This window comes from Nerophis lumbriciformis, linkage group LG06 (genome assembly GCF_033978685.3).
Source record: "Nerophis lumbriciformis linkage group LG06, RoL_Nlum_v2.1, whole genome shotgun sequence".
Lineage (NCBI taxonomy): Eukaryota > Metazoa > Chordata > Actinopteri > Syngnathiformes > Syngnathidae > Nerophis > Nerophis lumbriciformis.
Window position 1 is genome coordinate 44,731,202 of NC_084553.2, and position 23,731 is coordinate 44,754,932.

Below are 23,731 nucleotides of genomic sequence, written 5' to 3' on the forward strand. Positions count from 1 at the left end.
ATTGTAAGAAGACATCTCATGAGAAGATGGTTAAACCTTTTTGCAACACCAGCATGGAGCTGACGGCAGAGAGGCTACTGGAGAGGAGGTGAAGTGGTACGAGCTCCTGATGCCGCTCCTCCAACCAGAGATGCAGATGGACGTCCTGGACAACTATCAAAATCATTCACCACCATCTCTACAAGCAGGTAAGGATGGGAAAACAAAACATTCAATTGAAAAAGAAAACTAAATTTTCTGAAAATATGTCCTATTCCTCTTTCTTCTCCACAGTACATGAACCGTCAGTGAACAGTCTCTGAGTGGCCTGTCCATCATCTGCATGCTCCCACTCCACCAGTAAGAACTTTGATACACACATACAAAAAGTCACTTGAAACTCTGCAGTAAATGAATAAAAACAATTAAAAGTCGTGTTAATGAAGATGCATACAGTTTATCAGATTTTAGTATGCAGTGTTTCCCAGAGATTGGCAATCTATTTGTGGTGTTGTGGGCGTGGCCAGGGGTGTGGTAAAACAATAAAAGCATTTCTACTTTCAGGCACAGTCACCAAGCTCTGTGGAAACCAATATTTACCGCTCACTTATTGGCCGGAAAAGCAGAGGCGCATATCCTGCGCTCAACTCCCTCCTCGTGTATCGTCGTAGTGGCCAACCCTTGGACGTCCGTCTCCCCGCCAGTCGCAGCGTTGCTCCACTCGCCGACGCCATCTGAATCTTCTTTGCTGGCTGCGGGGACTCATGGCTTGGACTGGTGGCCGTCCCTCTGGTTCTTTGTGTTTGGGCCGCTGTTTTAGTGACCCTCTGCCAGGTCCACCTCCCTTTGTTTTTTGGGGTGGTGTGTTCCTTTCATGATCCCACAAGACATTTTGGAAATTATGTATTTTGTATTATTTTCTACCCAGCGCAAAGCAGGGACAGACAATGCAATTCCTAATAAATCATTTGCAATTGTTTCTTCTTTTTTGAGAACCGCAAATCAGCAGTCTTGTTTAAAAGCTACAAATTGATTTGGTAGACTTAACTTGGTAATTGTTTAAAGTTGTTGCAAATCTCAGCTCATTTTATTGATCTGTTTAGATAACTAGATCCTGTTCTCAATAGTATTTCCAGATCAGGGAGGGAAAACATTGTTCTGACAGAAATGTTTTTTGTGTCCTTAGCAGAGCCTTGAAGGACCCTCAGTGATGCTGCCAGAGTGTTCCAGGACAACTTATATAGACCTTCCTGCCTCTACACTGGTCTCCACATCCCAGTAAGTATTAGGAACAATCTCAAAAGCACATATGTGAACCATAAGCTGTTTTTATTTTACTTTTAGTGGCTGTTTACAATTTAAGTGGATGTTTGGAGGATTTTTGTCTCAATCATTGAAGGATTTATCCTTCACCATTTTTTGTTTGTTTTTGTAGAAAAAGGAAACAATACACCCAGCGGGATGGAGAGAAGGCCTACATTAAAAAGCCACTAAACGCATTTATGATCTTTAGGAAGGAGCAGATGTCAAAGGTCAAGGCTCAACTAAACATCAGAAATAACGCTGAGGCCAATAAAGTCGTGGGTCACAAGGTTAGTGTTCACACTGTATGTAAATATATATGTGTGTGTGTGTGTGTGTGTGTGCATGCGTGCATGTACAAAATGTAAACTTTTGATTGGTCAATAGAAAATTGTTACTTTTGTCTTATGATTGGATTGTAAAGTTTATTTTTCTCACATTAGCAGTTTGTATTAGTGTGTCCTTGGTTCATTGGTTCATTAATAAAACAGTGCAGTTGGAGGCGGGACTGATTGTACTGGCTTGTCTGTCATAAAGTAGACAAGAGTTAGTGATCTGGCAAAGTTACCGTATTTTTCGGACTATAAGTCGCAGTTTTTTTCATAGTTTGGCCGGGCTCCAGTGTGACTTATATATGTTTTTTTCCTTTTTTATAATGCATTTTCAGCAGGTGCGACTTATACTCCGGTGCGACTTATACTTCGAAAAATACGGTACATCTATTGAAGTTGCCACCTGTTGCTCGCCCCTAAGAACATGCTCATTAGGGATGTGACTCTTACAACAACCTGATTCTGATTCCTGAGGTGACGATTCTTTTCAGAATCGATTTTGGATTGAAATTGATTCTCGCAATGTAATGTTTGGTATATACATTACAATAAAACAGTTCCAGGTTACAAAAGCACCTCTTGGCTGCTGACGTATGAATTTTAAATGCTGAGAGTAAGATAGGAGATGGCCTAAAAAACAACATTTTAAGAATCAACTCTTAAAATGTAATTATAATTTTTTCCAGCACCCCCAAAGCTTATGTTCTTGTTTTTGATTAATTCAATGGGAAGTTGTGACAGTATGATCACTTTTACAGCATGTTTGTATGTACGTATATACTGTACATCAAGGTGAAAAAGGCTGACAGTGTTGTTGAGTGACAAAAATGTGTGCTCATGTGTCCACAGTGGAAGTCACTCTCAGCATCGGATCAAGCAAAGTATTACCAGCTAGCCGACGTTGAGAAACATATCCACCAAGAGATGTACCCAAACTGGTCCTGCACAGACAACTATGTAAGTCCACCATGGTCATGTTCAAGAATGAAGATGCTTCTATCAGTTCATGTTAAGTTTTCCTCATATATATGTGTGTCTCTGTGTGTTACAGGGCAAAAAGAAGAGGAAGCAGATGAAAAAGGTCTCGATAGGAGAAAAATGTCCATGTGGTTGCCACTGTGGGACACAATAAAAGAAAAGGCAGACCTTCCAACAGGAATTCGCTTGTACGCTGCTCTCTAGGTACGCATTTTGTTGCATTTGGCCGGTTTTAGTTTGGAGTTCAATCCCCTTGTCTCTTTAATTTTCATTGTTCGCTCAGGTCAAAGGAAGCTGACGAGCTAAATAGTCAACCAGGGTTTAGGTTGATCCCACACGTAACTTCACACGCTCAACGCTGTTGAAGATAAAGCAGGGGTGTTCAAAATGCGGCCTTGAGGCCATCTGCTGACTGTGGCTTAATTTTTATTGGCCCACAGCATATTGTAGATATACAATTTTACTTAAAAAAATTAGAAAAAAAACGTCAACGTCATTATCTAACAAGAAAAGAAGGGGTGGGAGTACTCATGAAATGTCTTCAAGATTGGCAGATCTGAAAATGTGCTGCTGTTTGACAAAAGCTACTATCAAAATGTCCTTTCTTCCATAGATAAATTCATACATCTTTTTTCCAGTTTATGGAAAGAAAAACTTCATGCATTAATGAAGCTAAATATATTGCATGTATTAAGAGCTTTATAACAGCTGGGATCTCCCCTACGCCCCATTCAGATATCAACACTTTAAATGTTTTTGTAGCTATTTGTTGTTGTTGTGTCAACAAATACATTTTCAACAACCCTACTTATATCATCAACAATTAAAGAAAGACGTTTTAAGAAATTTCGAGTTACATAACTTTAGGTAGACACATAAATAATTCATCCCAATGTACAGTTCTGCCCTTTGTGTTAACATTCTAACATTGTATGTATATCATTTTAACATCTGCTTTTCCTTAAATTTTCTTATTTTCTTTTTCAATCGACGTAACTAACAGTTATCAAAACATTTCAAATGCCAGGTGATTTTGTTGTATGGAATTGTAAGAAGACATCTCGAGAAGATGGTTAAACCTTTTTGCAACACCAGCATGGAGCTGACGGCAGAGAGGCTACTGGAGAGGAGGTGAAGTGGTACGAGCTCCTGATGCCGCTCCTCCAACCAGAGATGCAGATGGACGTCCTGGACAACTATTACAATCATTCACCACCATCTCTACAAGCAGGTAAGGGTGGGAAAACAAAACATTCAATTGAAAAAGAAAATTAAATTTTTTGAAAATATGTCCTATTCCTCTTTCTTCTCCACAGTACATGAACTGTCAGTGAACAGTCTCTGAGTGGCCTGTCCATCACCTGCATGCTCCCACTCCACCGGTAAGAACTTTGATACACACATACGAAAAGTCACTTGAAACTCTGCAGTTAATTGAATAAAAATATTTAAAAGTTGTGTTAATGAAGACGCATACAGTTCATCAGATTTTAGTATGCAGTGTTTCCCAGAGATTGGCAATCTATTTGTGGTGTTGTGGGCGTGGCCAGGGGTGTGGTAAAACAATAAATGCATTTCTACTTACAGGCACAGTCACCAAGCTTTGTGGAAACCAATATTTACCGCTCATTTATTGGCCGGAAAAGCAGAGGCGCATATCCTGCGCTCAACTCCCTCCTTGTGTATCGTCGTAGTGGCCAACCCTTGGATGTCCGTCTCCCCGCCAGTCGCAGCGTTGCTCCACTCGCCGACGCCATCTGACTCTTCTTTGCTGGCTGCGGGGACTCATGGCTTGGACTGGTGGCCGTCCCTCTGGTTCTTTGTGGTTGGGCTGCTGTTTTAGTGACCCTCTGCCAGGTCCACCTCCTTTTGTTTTTTGGGGTGGTGTGTTCCTTTCATGATCCCACAAGACAGTTTGGAAATTATGTTTACTGTATTTTGTATTATTTTCTACCCAGCGCAAAGCAAGGACAGTTTTGCATCATTGGCATTTGTGCATTTTACTTTTCTAACTGTCTCTTTTTTGCAACTCCATTCGGCATTCCTTGTTTTTTGTCATTAAATACGTTTTTATCTTCACTTTGCCATCAGTCTCTGTTTTTTTGTTGTCACTTTGCAAGCAGTACTACCAGAGTGTAACAACATTGTTGATTGACATCTTTGTGAGTCACTGATGGTCGAGTGGTCGACTCGCCTGGTTTTAGTGGCAGACAGCGTGCATTCATTCTCCAATTTGTATCTATGTGTCGATGTAAGCCTTCCATATGAAGTCAGCTGGGATAGGCTCCAGCTTCCTGTTTTTTTCAAAGGATAATGTAAGACAGGAGGAACCGTTCCCTCATGACTCAAATGGCAAAAAACTAAAATATATTCTCTTTTGGTTTTTGGTCAGGCTTCTCTCTTGTCATCCATTCATCTGTACTATGTAAAAAAGAGAACTGATCAAACATGGATGGTTAAAGAATGGCTGTGTGTTGGTATTGATGCTTTTATTTTGCTCCTACTGTGTGGAAAGCTATAATGCATATCATTTCAAAGCTTCTTCTAAAATAAAATCATTTTTTTAAATAAACACCTGTTGCTGTTGTGTAAAAGGTTTACAGTCCGATTTATCATTGCGCCTGAGAAAGTGCAAGCTCCAGTTTCACCTGCTGGACAATGAACAACATTACATTTGTCAAACAGTTGTCCAAAGCAGGGGTTCTCTAACTGGGGTCAGGTAGCCCAGAAGTCAGCCAGAGGTTGGGGGTCTGCAATTGTATTATATATTTTAGCAAAATATACGTTATGGCATATTGTTAAAAAGTGTAAAACTTTCTGTAGGAACCACGAGTCCAAAAACACAAACATTATGAGTCAATAACTCACTTACATTAGGGTCAATTAATTTAAAAGTGACATTTCTGTAATGTAATCCAGAAACAATAAACATGCTGCTGATCTAAATACCACAATGGACAAATACTTAAATCCATCCATTTCATCAAGAGATGCAAAGGCCAAACTAGCTAAGCTTATTAAAAATGACAAGTTTGATTTTATAAAGAATGATGACTGAAGGTTAAAATGTGTCATGTGTCTTTAGGTGCTAGTATATGAATCAATTGAGCCAAAGCCGAGTTAACACTTTAATGTTATTTTCTTGATGGTCATTTTATAAAGAGGGAATAATACAAATATTGTTATCATTATGTTGAGTGTTGATTTGGCCTGTTTCAGTCGTGTTCTTCTTCATTTTCTGTAAGCTTTAAGATTTGTTACTTGCATTTGTTTTACATTAATTTCTTCTCAACAGGTCTTATTTAGGTTGAAATGTGTAAATTTAAAAAATTCCAATTGCATTCAGTACATATTGCTAAATTGTATTGTGTTTATTTTAATTGGCATTAAGATAATAAGGAGAGTCTTTTTGAAAATAATCTAATTTAGAAGGCAGAAATCCCAAAAAGCTTGAGAGCACCTGCTGGTCAACACTACTAAATCACTTTATATTTTCTACCAAGTGGAATACTTGTTATTTTTGTACTCTCATCTCTTTGGAGTTTATTGTTAGTTTTAGTCTGTAGGGTAACATTTGGCGGCTGTTGAACTAAACAGAAATTTAGGAATCCAAAGTTAATCTAAAAGACGCCATTTTGGACAGTGGTGATTATTTCAGTTTGGTCACTTTTAGTTGCTCATTATTGTGGATATAACTACTTTCAATATCGAGTTACTGACCTATTGAAAGGCCAAAGATGAACCCAAGAAATTCAGCGGTACGTATTTGTGGAGTCAAATGCCATTTTAGTTTGATGAATGTATGTTTTCTTTTGCTAACATGAGCAGCTAATGCTAGCGTGCTAGCTAAGCTAGCCTGGCTTGTAAAGTTTATGATTGAACTTAATACCTAAACGTGTACTTTTTACTACTTTTAAAATGTACTGACGAATTGAGGCTTATATCGTTGTTTTTTCAAACAAAAATTTTAAATAATAATAGAAGTACATTTACATTTACTATTAATGATCGTTGATGACGCACATCCGTTACCATAGAAACTTGACCGTTACAAAGACATACTTGGTGTCACGTGACCTGGACAGTATAAATGCCACTCACCATACATTTTTTTGGCAGAGTTGAGTCCTACTTGTTGGTTGGAGCATCTAAAGCAAAACGTAGAGTTGAGCAAAGTTAGTTTGATTTGCAGACATTTGGATATTCCTCTATGTGAGTATTATAATTATTTTGGCTGTTTGAAGTTTAAAAAAAAAGGTACTGTAGTCAATGGGATACAGGTGGTTTAATTAAGTTAACTAATAGTGATAGAATAGGTGATATAAAATTGTAAGAGGACATCTTAGGAGTAGATGCTTGGACCTTTTATTCAAATGTGGAGGTTTATACTTCTTTTTCTGGGTGTTTTACAGCATTCTCCATCTTTGCACCAGCATGGAGCTGACACTAAGAGAGGCTACTGGAGAGGAGGTGAAATGGTACGAGCTCCTGATGCCGCTTCTGGAACCCATGGTGGAGATGGACGTCCTGGACAACCATCTAAATCTTTCACCACCACCCCCACTCGTCGACCCAGAAGAGCTGCCAATGTTAACTCTGTTAACAGAAGATGGTATAGGCTACCTGGGCGACCAGCTAACCTATTCAGCAGACCTCAACGACCAGTCGCTGTCCAGCCAAATGACAGGAAATGAGCATTTTAACAAGCAGGTAAGGCCGGACTACTCAATTAAAAAAGAAAAGTTTTTTTTATTTTTTATTATATCATATTCCTCTTTCTTCTCCACAGTACTTGAACAATCAGGACACAGTTGCTGAGTTGCCTCTCCATCACCTGCATGCTCCCACTCCACCGGTAAGAACTTTGACACACATTCTGAAATCCCTGAAAGTGAAGTATTTCAGTATTAGTGTTAGTATTAGTATAAAACGTATAACAATGCAATTCCTAATAAATCATTTGCAATTGTTTCTTCTTTTTTGAGAACCACAAACCAGCAGTCTTGTTTAAAAGCTACAAATTGATTTGATAGACTCAACTTGGTAATTGTTTAAAGTTGTTGCAAATCTCAGCTCATTTTATTGATCTGTTTAGATAACCAAATAATTTTATGAAGTAACTCATACAGTGGGTTTGTACAGATATATGTTATCCTGTTCTCAATAGTATTTCCAGATCAGGGAGGGAAAACATTGTTCTGACAGAAATGTTTTTTGTGTCCTCAACAGAGCCTTGATGGACCCTCAGTGATGCTGCCAGAGTGTTCCAGGACAACTTATATAGACCTTCCTGCCTCTACACTGGTCTCCACATCTCAGTAAGTATTAGGAACAATCTCAAAAGCACATATGTGAACCATAAGCAGTTTTTATTTTACTTTTAGTTGCTGTTTACAATTTAAGTGGATGTTTGGAGGATTTTTCTCTCAATCATTGAAGGATTTATCCTTCACCATTTTTTGTTTGTTTTTGTAGAAAAAGGAAACAATACACCCAGCGGGATGGAGAGAAGGCCTACATTAAGAAGCCACCAAACGCATTTATGATCTTTAGGAAGGAGCAGATGTCAAAGGTCAAGGCTGAGCTAAACATCAGAAACAACGCTGAGGCCAATAAAGTCGTGGGTCACAAGGTTAGTGTTCACACTGTATGTAAATATATATGTGTGTGTGTGTGTGTGTGTGTGTGTGTGTGTGTGTGCGTGCGTGCGTGTGTGCATGCGTGCGTGTACAAAATGTACACTTTTGATTGGTCAATAGAAAATTGTTACTTTCGTCTTACGATTGGATTGTAAAGTTTATTTTTCTCACATTAGCAGTTTGTATTAGTGTGTCCTTGGTTCATTAATAAAACAGTGCAGTTGGAGGCGGGACTGATTGTACTGGCTTGTCTGTCATAAAGCAGACAAGAGTTAGTGATCTGGCAAAGTTACATCTATTGAAGTTAGCACCTGTTGCTCGCCCCCAAGAACATGCTCATTAGGGATGTGACTCTTACAACAACTTGATTCTGATTCTTGGTGTGACGATTCTTTTCAGAATCGATTTTGGGTTAAAATTGATTCTCGCAATGGTATATACATTATAATAAAAAGGTTACTGGTTACAAAAGCTCCTCTTGGCTGCTGACGTATGAAGTTTAAATGCTGCGAGTAAGACAGGAGATGGGCTAAAAAACAACATTTTAAGAATCAACTCTTAAAATGTAACTATAATTTTTTCCAACACCCCCAAAGCTCATGTTGTTCTTGTTTTTGATGAATTCAATGTGAAGTTGTGACAGTATGATCATTGTATGTATGTGTACTGTAAACATCAAGGTGAAAAAGGCTGACAGTGTTGTTGAGTGACAAAAATGTGTGCTTATGTGTCCACAGTGGAAGTCACTCTCAGCGTCGGATCAAGCAAAGTATTACCAGCTAGCCGACGTTGAGAAACATATCCACCAAGAGATGTACCCAAACTGGTCCTGCACAGACAACTATGTAAGTCCACCATGGTCATGTTCAAGAATGAAGATGCTTCTATCAGTTCATGTTAAGTTTTCCTCATATATATGTGTGTCTCTGTGTTACAGGGCAAAAAAAAGAGGAAGCAGATTAAAAAGGTCTCGATAGGAGAAAAATGTCCATGTGGTTGCCACTGTGGGACATAATAAAAGAAAAGGCAGACCTTCCAACAGGACTACACTTGTACGCCTCGCTGCTCTCTAGGTACGCATTTTGTTGCATTTGGCCGGTTTTAGTTTGGAGTTCAGTCCCCTTTTCTCTTGAATTTTCATTGTTCGCTCAGGTCAAAGGAAGCTGACGAGCTAAATAGTCAAGCAGGGTTTAGGTTGATCTCACACGTAATTTCACACGCTCAACGCTGATGAAGATAAAAGCAGGAGTGTTGGAAATGTGGCTTAAAGGCCATTTGCTGACTGTGGCTCATTCTTTGTTGGCCCACAGCCTATTGTAGATATACTCCAAAAATGAGGAAAAACAAAGTCAAAGTCATTATGTAACAAGAAAAGAGGGGGTTGGAGTACTCATAAAATGTCTTTAAGATTGGCAGATCTGAAATTGTGCTGCTGTTAGACAAAACCTACTAAGCAAAATGTCCTTTCTTCCATAGGTAAATTCATGCAAATTATGGAAAGGAAAACACAAGTGTGGTTCTTAATCATGGATTCCAGATAGTCCTCAGATTTGTTGGATCTTCTTGGGTAAGACATCATAGACAATACAACCTAATGCATACATTACATTTAGCTTTATTAATGCATAAAGAGCTTAATAAAAGCTGTAATCTCCCCTTGGCCCCATTCAGATATACACACTTAAAATGTTTTTTTATACTGGTAGCTATTTGTTGTTGTGTCCACAAATACATTTTAAATACCAGCTAACCTTTTTCAGCACACCCTGCAATCATCAACCCCGACAACCAGTCGCTGCCCAGCTAAATGACAGGAAGCGAGCATGTTAACAAGCAGGTAAGGCTGGACAAGAAAAACATTGAATTGAAAAAAAAGCATTTTCCAAAAAAATTAATCCTCATCCCCCTCTTCTCCACCTTCCATGACCCATCAGTGAACAGTCTCTGAGTGGCCTGCCCATCACCTGCATGCTCCCACTCCACCGGTAAGAACTTTGACACACACATACAAAAAGTCACTTGAAACTCTGCAGTTAACTGAATAAAAATATTTAAAAGTTGTGTTAATGAAGAAGCATACAATTGATCAGATTTTAGTATGCAGTGTTTCCCAGAGATTGGCAATCTATTTTTGGTGTTGTGGGCGTGGCCAGGGGTGTGGTAAAACAACAAATGCTTTTCTACTTACAGGCACAGTCACAAATTAAAACTCTGTGGAAATCAATATCGACCGCTAACTTAATGGTCAGAAAAGCAGAGGTGCATATCCTGCGCTCAAATCCCTCCTCGTGTATCGTCGTAGTGGCCAACCCTTGGACGTCCGTCTCCCCGCCAGTCGCAGCGTTGCTCCACTCGCCGACACAAGACAGTTTTGAAATTATGTTTACTGTATTTTGTATTATTTTCTACCCAGCGCAAAGCAAGGACAGTTCTGCATCATTGGCATTTGACTTTTTAAGTGTTTCTACTTTGCAACTTCATTCTGCATTCCTTATTTGTCTTTAAATACGTTTTTACCTGCACTTTGCCGTCAGTCTGTTTTTTTGTTTTCACTTTGCAAGCAGCGCTACCAGAGTGTAACAACATTGTTGATTGACATCTTTGTGAGACACTGATGGTCGACTCGCCTGATTTTATTGGCAGACAGCGCGCGTTAATTCTCCAATTTTTAATCTATATGTCTATGTGTAAGCCTTCCATCTGAAGTCAGCTGGGATAGGCCCCAGCGCCTCGTTTTTTTAAAGGATAATATAAGACAGGAGGAATTGTTCCATCATGAGTCGAATGGCAAAAGGAAACAATTCATGTGTCCACATTCCTTTGTGCAGCAAATAGTGTTTTTTAAACCATAAACTATTTTAGTTATTAACCTATTATTCATTACCAGGCCCCCTCACCTTGTCATAATCTCCCAACCGTTTGTGCTGCAGATAATTTGTCTATTATAGTTTTTATATTGAATAAAAACTATGAAAGTTAGGCAAATAACATAGCACAAATGTACAAGTTAGGAGATTTTGACAAGGTGATGGGGTTGGATATGAATAATGACACAATACTAACTAAGACAAAAGAATGTTCCAGCACAAATGTTTGAGAAAAGGTGAAGGGGCTGGTAATAAATAAAATATTAACATAAAAATAATAACAGACAAAACATGTTGCAGTACGAACAAATGGGACACATTTGGGGAGATTTTAACAAAGTGGCGAGTTGGTAGAGTGGCCGTGCCAGCAATCGGAGGGTTGCTGGTTACTGGGGTTCAATCCCCACCTTCTACCATCCTAGTCATGTCCGTTGTGTCCTTGGGCAAGACACTTCAACCCTTGCTCCTGATGGCTGCTGGTTAGCGCCTTGCATGGCAGCTCCCGTCATCAGTGTGTGAATGTGTGTGTGAATGGGTGAATGTGGAAATACTGTCAAAGCGCTTTGAGTACCTTGAAGGTAGAAAAGCGCTATACAAGTATAACCCATTTATCATTTATTTATAATAAGAAAATTTATTTTAGAATAACTTAAAAACTGAAACGGCACAAAATTTACAAACAAAAATGAGAAGGGAGGCCTACATCACACAGGTCATAGAAGTGTAGAAATTGAGTGTAACAATACATCTAGAGGCGGTCATTTGAAATGAACACCACTGAAAAGTTACTTAGATAAAATTTATAGAATCAGTTTCTAAATTAAACCGTAATACAATTTGAACTCAACAAACATTTGCACTGAATTAAAAACAAACAAAAACAGTTTAACAAGATAACTTGTTTTAAACTAATACTTTTCTGACAAGGTTTTGTTGTTATTTATCACAAATAACAATAGTTTAACAGACATCCAGATGGATGACTGCCAGCAGTAACAACTTGTGAATGTTTTAATATTGTGTCAATCAGAGAAGACGTGCAGGCGTCCTGACGAGTTGCCGCCCAGGATTGCGTTCCTGGTGGGGTGGAAAGCAGTGACTGACTGCACGGTGTAGAGGAGCTCATCGTCTTCGAAGGACTGTAAGAGTCGGCCGCTCTCGTGGAACACCTGCACCTTGCGCGGCCAAGAAACGCTTCCCACTATTAGACAGTTCTCCTGTTTGGGGTCCCACACGGCCGACAGTGTGGACACCCCGCAACCCGTATTCATGTTGTGGCTGCAAATGGACGAAGACAAACCGTCACAGAAGACATATCAACGCTGACAGTTATATACTTTAATACGCAATCCAACCAGGCTTCTCAAAAATAGAAATAATAAAATATGAGACCCTTGTTCTGTTCCATTGTCTCGTTCCGACTAAAGCGGGTAACGTTTCCAGTGGAAATCTGAGCAGGGGAAAAAGCATTTTGCTGCTTTATCTAGCTGAGAACATAATAAAATACAGTTTCATTATAAGCAGGGATGTCCAAAGTGCATCTCTGGGCGCAATTGTCCACCTGCAGCTCATTTTCGATTGGCCCTCGGCACATTGTAAAAGTAAAATGTAATAATAATAATGACATCTTTTCAACACAACACAAATTGTATTTGTAATCTACAAAAAAGCTAAGATCTCAATGTTTTGTTCAGGTGGTGATCATCTTTATCGCAAAAAATTTAATAAATCAATGCGGCCTCCTCATCTTTTAATCTTTCATGCGGCAGTGGAAAGTTTGCATTAAGGGTACCAACTGCAATTGCACAGTACACCACAGTGATTAACGTAGTCAAAGGATTCTCTAACTGTGGTACGTGGGTTCCATCTAGTGGTCCATCCATCCATTTTCTACCGCTTATTCCCTTTGGGGTCGCGGGGGGCGCTGGAGCCTATCTCAGCTACAATCGGGCGGAAGGCGGGGTACACCCTGGACAAGTCGCCACCTCATCGCAGGGCCAACACAGATAGACAGACAACATTCACACTCACATTCACACACTAGGGCCAATTTAGTGTTGTCAATCAACTTATCCCCAGGTGCATGTTTTTGGAGGTGGGAGGAAGCCGGAGTACCCGGAGGGAACCCACGCAGTCACGGGGAGAACATGCAAACTCCACACAGAAAGATCCCGAGCCCGGGATTGAACCCAGGACTACTCAGGACCTTCGTATTGTGAGGCAGATGCACTAACCCCTCTACCACCGTGCTGCCCTCCATCTAGTGGTATGCCAAAAAAAAAAAAATCAGTCTGTTCTGTGTGTAATGTTACAGTGGCCCATAATATTAAATGTACTAGTCGAATAAAACCTGCCTTGTTTTTAATGGATACTTAGGCCTACTACGCTACTGTATTATAATGTTGGTACTTGGAGAGCCAATTGTTTTCTGAGGTGGTACTTGGTGAAAAAAGTTTGAGAACCCCTGCTGTAGTCTGTTAAATTCCAACCACTTAGCAACATTAATCCTAGTAGAGCAGTGTTTTTCAACCTTTTTTGAGCCACGGCAGATTTTTTTCATTGAAAAAATCGGGAGGCACACCACCAGCAGAAATCATTAAAAAACTAAACTCAGTTGACAGTAAAAAGTCGTCGTCGCAATTGTCGGATATGACTTTAAACCATAACCTAGCATGGATCACTATAGCTCTTGTCTCAAAGTAGGTGTACTGTCACAACTTGTCACATCACACCATGACTTATTTTGAGTTTTTTGCTGTTTTCCTTTGTGTAGTGTTTTAGTTCTTGTCTTGCACTCCTATTGTGGTGGCTTTTCCTGTTTTGTTGGTATTTTCCTGTAGCAGTTTCATGTCTTCCTTAAACACGTGTCTGCTTTATTTTAGCAATCAAGAATATTTCAGTTGTTGCTATTCTTCTTTGTGGGGACATTGTTGATTGTCAAGTCATGTTGGGATGTACTTTGTGGACGCCGTCTTTGCTCCACAGTAAGTCTTTGCTGTCATCCAGCATTCTGTTTTTGTTTACTTTCTAGCCAGTTAGGTTTTAGTTTTGTTCTGCATAGCCTTCCCTAAGCTTCAACCTTTTTCTTAGGGGCACTCACCTTATGTTTATTTGTGGTTTAAGCATTAGATACGACGACAAACCCTCGTCGTCTCACAAGACGCGTTCCCGACATCTACAAAGCAATTAGCTACCGGTTGCCACCTACTGATATGGAAGAGTATTACGCGGTTACTCTGCCGAGCTCTAAACAGCACCGACACTCAACGGCAAATTTGCAGACTATAATTACTGGTTTGCAAAAAATATTTTGACCCAAATAGGTGAAATTACATAATCTCCCACGGCACACCAGACTGTATCTCACGGCACAGTGGTTGAAAAACACTGTAGTAGACAAGTAGTATAGTAACTGAACTAGGGCTGCAACAACTAATCGATTAAATCGATTAAAATCGATTATAAAAACAGTTGGCGATAAATTTAGTCATCGATTCGTTGGATCTAGGCTATGCGCATGCGCATTTTTTTTAATAAACCTTTATTTATAAACTGCAAAATGTACAAACAGCTGAGAAACAATCAAAATAAGTATGGTGCCAGCATGCTGTTTTTTTTCAAAAAAATACTGGAAAGGATAGAAATGTAGTTTGTCTCTTTTATCCGATTATTAATCGATTAATCGAAGTAACAATCGACAGATTAATCGATTATCAAATTACCGTATTTTTCGGAGTATAAGTTGCACCGGAGTATAAGTCGCACCTGCCGAAAATGCATAATAAAGAAGGAAAAAACATAAAAGTCGCACTGGAGCCAGGCCAAACTATGAAAAAAACTGAGACTTATAGTCCGAAAAATACGGTAATCTTTAGTTGCAGCCCTAAACTGAACGTACCTGATGGACTTCAGCAGGGGGGCTTCAGACATCAGGGAAGACGTGTCATATACCCTGTCCACAAACAAGAGAGATCATTAAAATGTCCACAAGAACAAAATAATGTAACCATGTGCTTACTGGCACCTTATGCGGTTGTCCTTGCAAGAAGTGACCACTCTGTTGCCCGTGCAGGGTGAGAAAAAGCAGCTGGATATGCTTAAAGAGTGACCATTCAGCTGGCAGACAGGCTGGCTTTCATTCTTCTTCAGACTTCGAATGTCATAAATGCTCACCTCCCTGCAGACTCATTGATTCAGGGCATGAGTGATGAAACATTATGAAGCACTGGACTTAGTTCATGCCTACCTGTTCTTTGCCACTACAAAGTATTGCTGCTGTAGAGGATGAACGCTGACACAGCGTAAAACTTTGGGGTCCAGTGAGTGGAAAGACTCGTGTGAGGTTCTGCAAATCCACAGGAGTGGTCAGCTCTGCTTACTTGGAAATAGGCAGCAGAGTACAGGTATTTTAAGAACACGGCCCACGCCATGGTAACATACCCTGGGGTACGTCTGTCCACGATGGCCACATTTCCGTACCAGTCCCCGACCACCAGAGTCAAACAGTCATGTGACAGGAAGTCAAAGGTTTTCAGCCCATATTCAACGTTGTACACCTACACCACACAGAAACAACTCATCCCTGTTTAACATTGACTATTCTGTACTTTTAAGCCTGGGAAACCGGAGTCTATCCCGGCTGATTTAGAGCAAATTCTATAAAGTTCAACTTGTGGGTTATCTCCTGGATGAGAAGTGACGTTTAGATTTGGACTATGGGAGGAAGCAAGGTTTAAGGAGAGAACAATAATGATAAAAAAAAGATGTCTAACATCATCGAAGACAGCTTTTTCCACATCCATGCAGCGCAGAGATCCGTCATAGCTGAGACTCAGCAGCTGTGTGGAATGCGCCCTGGAGAAAGCCAAGCAGCCCACTGAGCGACTGTGGGGCTCAAAGAGAAGAACGCCATCATTTCCCCAGTCTTCACCCTGCGGAAAGACCGATAGAAGTAAATAAAAAGGTGTAAATACTGTATATCTTGAGTCAATATTGTAAACATTGATTAATAGAAAAACCAAAACGCACTAAACTCCAGAGGCCGACTTTCCCTTTCTGGTCGCCAGCGGCCATTAGCAGACTTGTGGAAGAAGGGTGGAAGGCTGCTGAGAAGATGTGGTCCATCACCACTTTGGCCACTTTGTCTTCACTAATCCTCATCTTCCCCAGCGTGGAGCAGTACCTTCAACCAAGAGTCTAAATGTCAACAATTGCTTTGTCAACTACCAGGTGTCGTTAATTAAAAGTTAAACTCATACTTTGACAAATTAAGTTCTCCCATTTGTTTTGGCGAGACCTGATGAGAAAGAAAATACCACAAAAATATATTTGACATATTATGCATTACCTATTACCGTATTTTCCAGACTATAAGGCGCACTTAAAAATATTTTTTCCCCCCTCAAAACTCGACTGTGTGCCTTATAACCCGGTGCGCCTAATGTAAGGAATACGTTTGGTTGAGCTTACCCACCTCGAAGCAATTTTATTTGGTACATTGTGTAATGATAAATGTGACCAGTAGATGGCAGTCACACATAAGAGATAAGTGTAGTCTGCACCGTTTGATGTGCTTCAACATACGAGTAACATTATGGTGTGTGTATAAGGTAAGACATTATCTGGTGTTTTGTTTCGCAATATTATGCAAAAGCAACTTTTCTAACCTTCTGGTACCTGCTGATCTGTATTTGGGACCTGCATAAATCCTGAAAAATTGCGCAGGTCCGCCTTTGTAGTCCGTACCAACGCCATAGTTGATAAGCTTCTTCTTTTTGTCTATCTTCTTGTTATGAGACATTCATCCTCCGCTGTTGCCATTTCTAATATAAGGAAGCGTAAAGTTCTTACTTATATATGTCAGTAAACTCGCCATGAAAGCGCTAAAACATACCGGTGTAGTGAGTTTACATTATCCACCCAAGGACCCGGTCGGACGGTTATTCACCGGACACATTTCCGGTGTTATTTCTGGATGAGGAGATACTGCTCTGTTATTGATTTAAGTAAAGTCTGAATGTCATTAAAACTGTTAGCTCCATCTTTTGACACTTCTTCCACTCCCGTCCTTGCACGCTACACCGCTACAACAAAGATGATGGGGAAAAGACGCTGCCGAAGGTGAGCCACGTAAATTAAGACCGCCCACAAAACGGCACATCCGGAAGAGACTGTCAGAAACGGCTTGAAGACGATCTGTAAAACATAATCTATGCAACATTTTGACCAAAGAACCACCATTACATGTTATGTTGACCACAAGGAAGTGTTTTCCATTTAGAAAATAATAATAATAATGTGACTCGTTTAATGTGTGTGTGCCTTTTATATGAAAAAAGATCAAAAATAGACTATTCATCGGCAGTGCGCTTTATAATCCGGTGCGCCCTATGGGCCGGAAAATACGGTAAATTGACATTATATAGTCAATGTAGCACATGAGTTATACCACTTGAGTGCCTCCTACATCAGAGCAGAGCCTGAGAAGCTGAGGTGGCAGTTTGCTTGCTTCAGCCATGTTGATAGGCTCCATGGATAGAGGACCTGCAGGCTTCTTTGCCCACAAATCCTTTAAAAGTGCACAGAACAAAGAATATGTAATATGCAAAAGAAGGCAGGAAAAAGGGCAAATCTGCAAAAGGAACTACCGGTCCTGGGACACTCCATCTGTTGGATTCAGGGGGAAGGGTCCAGACCTCTGCTTGTTTGTTTTGGAGACGCAGGGACTTGCGAGGCGGCAGCACTTCTTTTACCTCCGAATGTGACCTGCCACCACAGAAGTGGATACACAAAAATGCTTTATAAGTGTGAAGGCAATACATGTTGGCTTGTTTTAAACAGAATTAAGAAAAATAATCCAGAAACATAAATTGGAGAAAAAAGCAGAATCTCGCACCTCGCAAGACCCCTCTGGGATGGTTGCAGCTTCGCCGACGACCGTTTCAACTCATCAGACGCCTTCAGAGAACAAGAACAATTAATTCAACGTAACCTGGTCCCATACAATTTCCTTATTCATAATATGTAGCTGTTAAGATGATAGATTTGCAAGGGTCAAAGAAGACAGAAAAAGGAGACAGTCTACCCTTATCAATTATTTAGAAGACAACACATGGCATAATTAACTAACTAAAAAAAAACTATGGATTCTGTTGAAAAATATTTTTTGCATTCAAATCAGGATTACTTCCTCTTTGGTGCCATTAGGCTACATAAAGCCAGCCAAAGGCTTTTTTTTTTTTAATTTTTTTTTTTTAACTGAACGTTTATTCATTAAATATGGAGAAGTTGCTGATGGTGTTTGACAGAGGCAGCTCACAGGAAATAACAGAAGTTTGCTCTCGAAGGTAAATGTTGCATGTACATTATTACATTACTTGATAAAACCACTATTTTTTTGGAGTACATTCTATCATACTGATTTTTTAAACAATATTCATTATGTATAACAGGAATTCTCAAAACTGTGGTACACAGGCTCCATTAGGTAGTAGCCAAATAATCAATTAAATATTCAAACAGTGTTACTGTTCAAACTGTGTAGTTTTACAGTGGCCAAAAATATTAAACATACTTGTTAATAAAACCTCTCCCTTGTTTTTAATGAATATTTAGACCTACTACGCTAATGTATATTAATGTTGGTCATTAAGTTTGTACTTGGAGAGCCAAGTGTTTTCTGAGGTGGTACTTGTTGAAAAAAGTTTGAGAACCACTGATATAGAAGTGTGTTTTTCTTTTTTAAAAGCATTTGTGTTACATTGTGTACAAATTTTCTGGGGCCCAAACCACAATAATTTAATTTAAATTCCCTTCAATGGGGAACATTGATTTGATATATAGCCTCTTCATAGAACCAGTTAACTGTAAACCAAGTGCATTGGAAAAAAAATTGGGATTCAAAGACGGTGTTTCTTGTTTCCAGACGGCCAAAAAGAGGCATCTGTCTATTAGAGCAGTGTCTTGGGTAGAAGTGGGAATCTTTGGGCATTTCACGATTCGATTACGGAGCTACAATTCCATTAAAAATCGATTATTGATGCAACTTTAATTTATGTATATTGATGCAGTTTTACATTTCTTTTCATTTCACTAAATAAGCGTTTATCACTTGCGTCTTTAAAAAAAACAGTGCATTTGTAATAAACAGTTAAATTAATTCCTACATTTATTAAACTAATGGGAAACTGGAACATAAGTGCCCTATAATAAAGGAGCTGGTCGGATCTCTTGGTGAGGTGGCTTGCTGCACTCAATTTTAGAACTGCTTGGATTACTTTATTTACAATAAATAAATTGATTACCGATTATTAAAGTTTACTAATCGATTTTATAATTGTCTATAACCGATTTGCAATGCTTGTAAAAATCGATTATTTCCCACACCTCTAGTCATGGGACATCTGTAAGGACAGCCTTCAAACATCATTCTTACGGGATTATGCTTGTCTACCTGAAACAGATTGATAGCAGAGAGGAAGGCTTGATTTTGCCTGATGTTTTCCAAACGCTCCAATTCATAAGCTGAAAGTCCTTTGTCCTGTTCCAACAAAAAAAAAAGTGTGTAAGACTGATCATGTGCACATTGAAATAACTTTTACTCATTTGGAGGGAACTCCTAATGCGGTACTTACATTTGTAATTTCCTTGTTGTTTTCCGCAACTGAAACATCGTCTTGTTCGTCCTCGTCGTTTTCTATGTTGCGCTTTTTAGAAAACAATAATGGATGGTTATTACTTCAGTTAATGAGTGGGTGCCAGTACATTTTGCACAATCTGAAAAGCCACTTTTGCAAAGGTATTACAGTATCTCACAAAAGTGAGTACTGTACCTTTCACTTTTCAGCAAGCATTTTTTTTAAAGTAGATCCCCCAAAAAGGGACAAGTGGTAGAAAATGGATGGATGGATGGAGATATTCAAGGGAAAATACTATAGAAAGTAAGTGGCTATAAAAGTAGTCTGTGTATGGATTTACTATTCGCGGAAAAGAAGTCAACACACAGCAATTATTGTCTAAATATCTGTCAACACAAAGCAAGGGTTAGCCGACAGTCAAATATGGTGGTGGTTGGGTCATAGTCAAAATCAGCATGAGGCGGACGCGGCAACTTTCTCGCTAAATCTGGTGACTTTCCAACTCCTCTTAGCAACTTTTAATTTCTCAAAAGAAACTAGCGACGTGTTTGGATATTTTGGAGACACAAAAGCACGTATCACTCTGCAACGAGCAGCGGGTGCTGCCGTGAGCACAGGTGGTCAGGTTCAGAGTAGCCTCACGCAGCAATCCCCGCTGCAGTCATAGCAAAGATGAGACCCACATCCTCTCTGCGTCAAGGACTCAAATAAAATGCACATCTGCAAATAAATCATTGCAACGTTCCAATCCAATCAGTAGCTACATGCACACAGACACATTTTATCGGATTAAAAGTCTAACCGGAATAAAAGTGCTTCATGTAAATACGCCATTTGGAAGATTCTGACCAAACATGTTTGGATCAACATTTAATTCTGATTGTAACATATTTTCCGAAATTCGGGTTGAAATGATCCTTAGTGCGCATGTCTTTGATGTCAGCTATGATTTGGTGGTGGAAGTGGGACAAAATTAAATAATCTCGGTATGAGGTGATTGTCTTGCTGCGGTCTTCCCACCCATTGAAACATTTACATACTGTAAGTAGCGTTATGTGCTGTTGAGTTTGTTGCTCTAAAAACGAGACAAGCAAAAACAAAAGTAGTGAAAAGAAGGAAAAATTACCGTGACAGCGTCGGACAAGCAGAAATATACAAAACATGTTTATTTATATGTTTATCTATACCGTATATAATAATAATAATAATAACAATGGATTAGATTTTACATCGCGCTTTTCTATTATTAGATACTCAAAGCACTCACAGAGAAGTGGCAACCCATCATTCATTCACACCTGGTGGTGGTAAGCTACATTTGTAGCCACAGCTGCCCTGGGGTAGACTGACGTAAACGAGGCTGCCAGTTTGCGCCTACGGCCCCTCCGACCACCACCTATCATTCATTCACCAGTGTGAGCGGCACCAGGGGCAAGGGTGAAATGTCCTGCCCAAGGACACAACGGCAGCGATTTGGATGTCAAGAGGCGGGGAGCGAACCTGCAACCCTCAGGTTTCTGGCACGGCTGCTCTCCCCACTACGCCATACCGCCCCTAAATATGTAGAGATATATTTAGATATCTCTATGTATATGATATATAGAGATATCCGCTGATATAGACAATAGCCAAAACATCACCAAAGGGGCATATTCCAAACAGCGCGTTTCCTAGAAGTATGAAGGAAGGCAAGATTGTTTTATAAATATCTCTGCAATGTCTCCACAGTTTGATTTCACATTTTTGGGACTTATGCAGATCCCAAACACACAGCAGGTAACAAAAGTTAAGAAAAACTGGTTTTGCATAATAGGGCATAATAAATGCAGAACAAAACTGATTTAAATGTAAAGAAAACAAACTAAGATTCAACAGAAGTTCATTTTCAGTTCTAATCATTTTACTCTCTCACAAAACTCTACTACACCAAATTAGGCAAATTAGGCAATTATGTCATATGGCGAATTTTAGGAGCTCCAATAGCTACTTTCCTTACTGAGGAGTTGGCAGCACAGTCAGACAGTGCTTGATAACAATGGTGCTCACTCTTTGGAGTAGAAAGGGACACAATTTGGACAAATGAACTGTGAGTGTGTTACTTGTTGCCAGCTATTTTGACAACAATGGTTGTGTGTTGAGTTACTCAGTGAACTGTAGATCTTTACTGACATTAAAGCTATACACTAACGACTTGAAGTTTTGTAAGGTAATGTGTCCCACCTGTCTCCTGGGTGGCAGTAGAGCAGCAGGGTAGTATCGAAGGCGTTTGGGTGGCAAGACTGTTCGAGAAGATTTGCGGACTCCCTTTATCTGGATCGGGGTCCCCTCCTGCTAAGTGAACAACATTAAATTATGCCACAATTACGCTACACATTACCGTATTTTTCGGACTATAAGTCGCAGTTTTTTTCATAGTTTATGAAAGTTGCATAATGTTTTTTTCCTTCTTTATTATGCATTTTCGGCTGGTGCAACTTATACTCCGGTGCGACTTATACTTCGAAAAATACGGTACTCTCACATTCAAGTGTGTTTACCTTGTGAATATAGTCCATTGTATGAAAACACAGTTAAGGTCTATAGCAGACCTGGGCAAAATATGAGGCCCAATAAGATTTTCCATCCGGCCCGCCGGACGTTCTACATCATTTTTTTAAACCTTTAACCTCAAAACTGTAGCTGCCATTATGATGTGCAGTGCTGCTTTTAAATTACCGTAAGTCTGGAACTCTAGAAAATATTTAAATGGTTGAAATCTGCGCTTTCGGGTGTTATACGAGTTATTAAAGTAATCTACGTCACAGCAGCTCAGAGGAGGAACAAACCAGTGTCGGCGGGGTTATGTTTTAAGAGCAGCCAGCCTGAAACGCGTGTGTCAGAAACAGATGCGTAAGCAGATTTTTACAACAAATTCTGCATAAAAGTGATAATATATCACACTGTAGGTGTTTATTACAGTTGACATTCATATTTTGCTGTTTTTTACATTTTTGTTGTTTTGCTTAATTGTGAAAGATGTCTATCGAAGAGTGGGTCTGAGATGTAAAAGAGGAGCAACATTCATATGTTAATATTCAGTGTTTTATTGTTCATAGCTAATATTGTAAATCCCACTTTCTTTATTTTTTTATGTACATTTTGGGTGTCCCATTCAGTAATATGTAAAATTCCATTTCTTTTTTGAGGTAGTCTGTCATAACGTTTTTACAACTCTATTGGACATTGTGACTTTTGGTATTAGTGTTCCTGAAAAAAAAGGGACCCAAACACATACTGTACAGCAGATTTTTACAGATAAATGTGTAAATATAATTTATACACATTGCCCCCCCCCCCCCCCCCCCAGACACATTTTTTCTCTCAATGTGTCCCCCGAGTAAAAATATTTGGTCTATAGCCTACCGACTAGCAAACACTACATGTCCAAATTAGTTCAATCACATGCCAAACAACCCTTACCTTTTCTGCGGGTTGGTGCTTTAGACGTCTCGAATCCATGCCGGTCAAAAAAGTTAAAAAAAAAAAAAAAAATTATTGTGGATTAAGGCCTACTACAGGTTCCTCAGCTGAAAGTCGTGTGTAGTAATTGAGAAATGAGTTTTGTGAAACGGAGTACCGGCAGTTGATTGGTTAAATTTGTGGCGACGTCATTGAAAGGGCGGTGCTTTAGTTACTTTAAACCAATGGCCGTCCGAGAATTTAAGTGTCACTTCCGCACACAGTATTACTTCAGTTATGTCGCCATCGTTTGGCAAAATAAGAGACTGCAAAAACACTATTATTAGAGTAGTAGATAAATAGATATTAGTATGGATGATGATGATGAAATTAAATTTTGCATATTAAATGCACACATTATTTGTAACGGTAAATGTGTAATAATCCTACCCATTTGTACAGTAGAATTTATTTATTTATTTTAATACTTTTAATATTACAGAATGGGGGATTTCTATAAAGCTATGAATTTAGGTTTGAAAATCCATACATTTTTAAGT

The 23,731-nt window shown here is 39.4% G+C and overlaps 1 protein-coding gene across 4 annotated transcripts; it reads right to left on the reverse strand.

Moving 5' to 3' along the window:
• Positions 1–7,406: 7,406 nt before the first annotated feature.
• LOC133608839 (WD repeat-containing protein 76-like) lies at positions 7,407–23,633 on the reverse strand. Of its 4 annotated transcripts, none has more exons than XM_061964419.2 (15): positions 23,193–23,631; positions 21,954–22,064; positions 19,731–19,802; positions 19,550–19,636; positions 17,993–18,054; positions 17,745–17,862; positions 17,546–17,665; positions 16,356–16,393; positions 16,126–16,279; positions 15,870–16,028; positions 15,538–15,653; positions 15,344–15,442; positions 15,122–15,274; positions 14,996–15,049; positions 7,407–7,476 (listed from the first exon to the last, which is right to left on the reverse strand). In XM_061964419.2, exons 1-15 carry the CDS (start codon positions 23,229–23,231, stop codon positions 7,422–7,424), a joined length of 1,437 nt encoding a protein of 478 aa, XP_061820403.2. In that variant the 5' UTR covers positions 23,232–23,631; the 3' UTR covers positions 7,407–7,421. The 4 variants fall into 4 exon arrangements, with proteins under 4 accessions (XP_061820403.2, XP_061820401.2, XP_061820400.2 ...); XM_061964417.2 differs by lacking the exon at positions 7,407–7,476 and adding an exon at positions 11,837–12,375 and having other exon boundaries at positions 17,564–17,665; positions 23,193–23,633; XM_061964416.2 differs by lacking the exon at positions 7,407–7,476 and adding an exon at positions 11,837–12,375 and having other exon boundaries at positions 21,954–22,061; positions 23,193–23,632.
• Positions 23,634–23,731: the final 98 nt, after the last annotated feature.

Coding starts and splice junctions, on each gene's coding strand:
- LOC133608839 (XM_061964415.2), bottom strand. CDS start 23,231: ATGGATTCGAGACGTCTAAAGCACCAACCCGCAGAAAAG. Junction 16,029..16,125: donor AAGTCGGCCTCTGGAGTTTA/GTGCGTTTTGGT, acceptor GTCTTTCCGCAG/GGTGAAGACTGGGGAAATGA. Junction 12,376..14,995: donor CCCCTGCTGAAGTCCATCAG/GTACGTTCAGTT, acceptor GTCCATTTGCAG/CCACAACATGAATACGGGTT.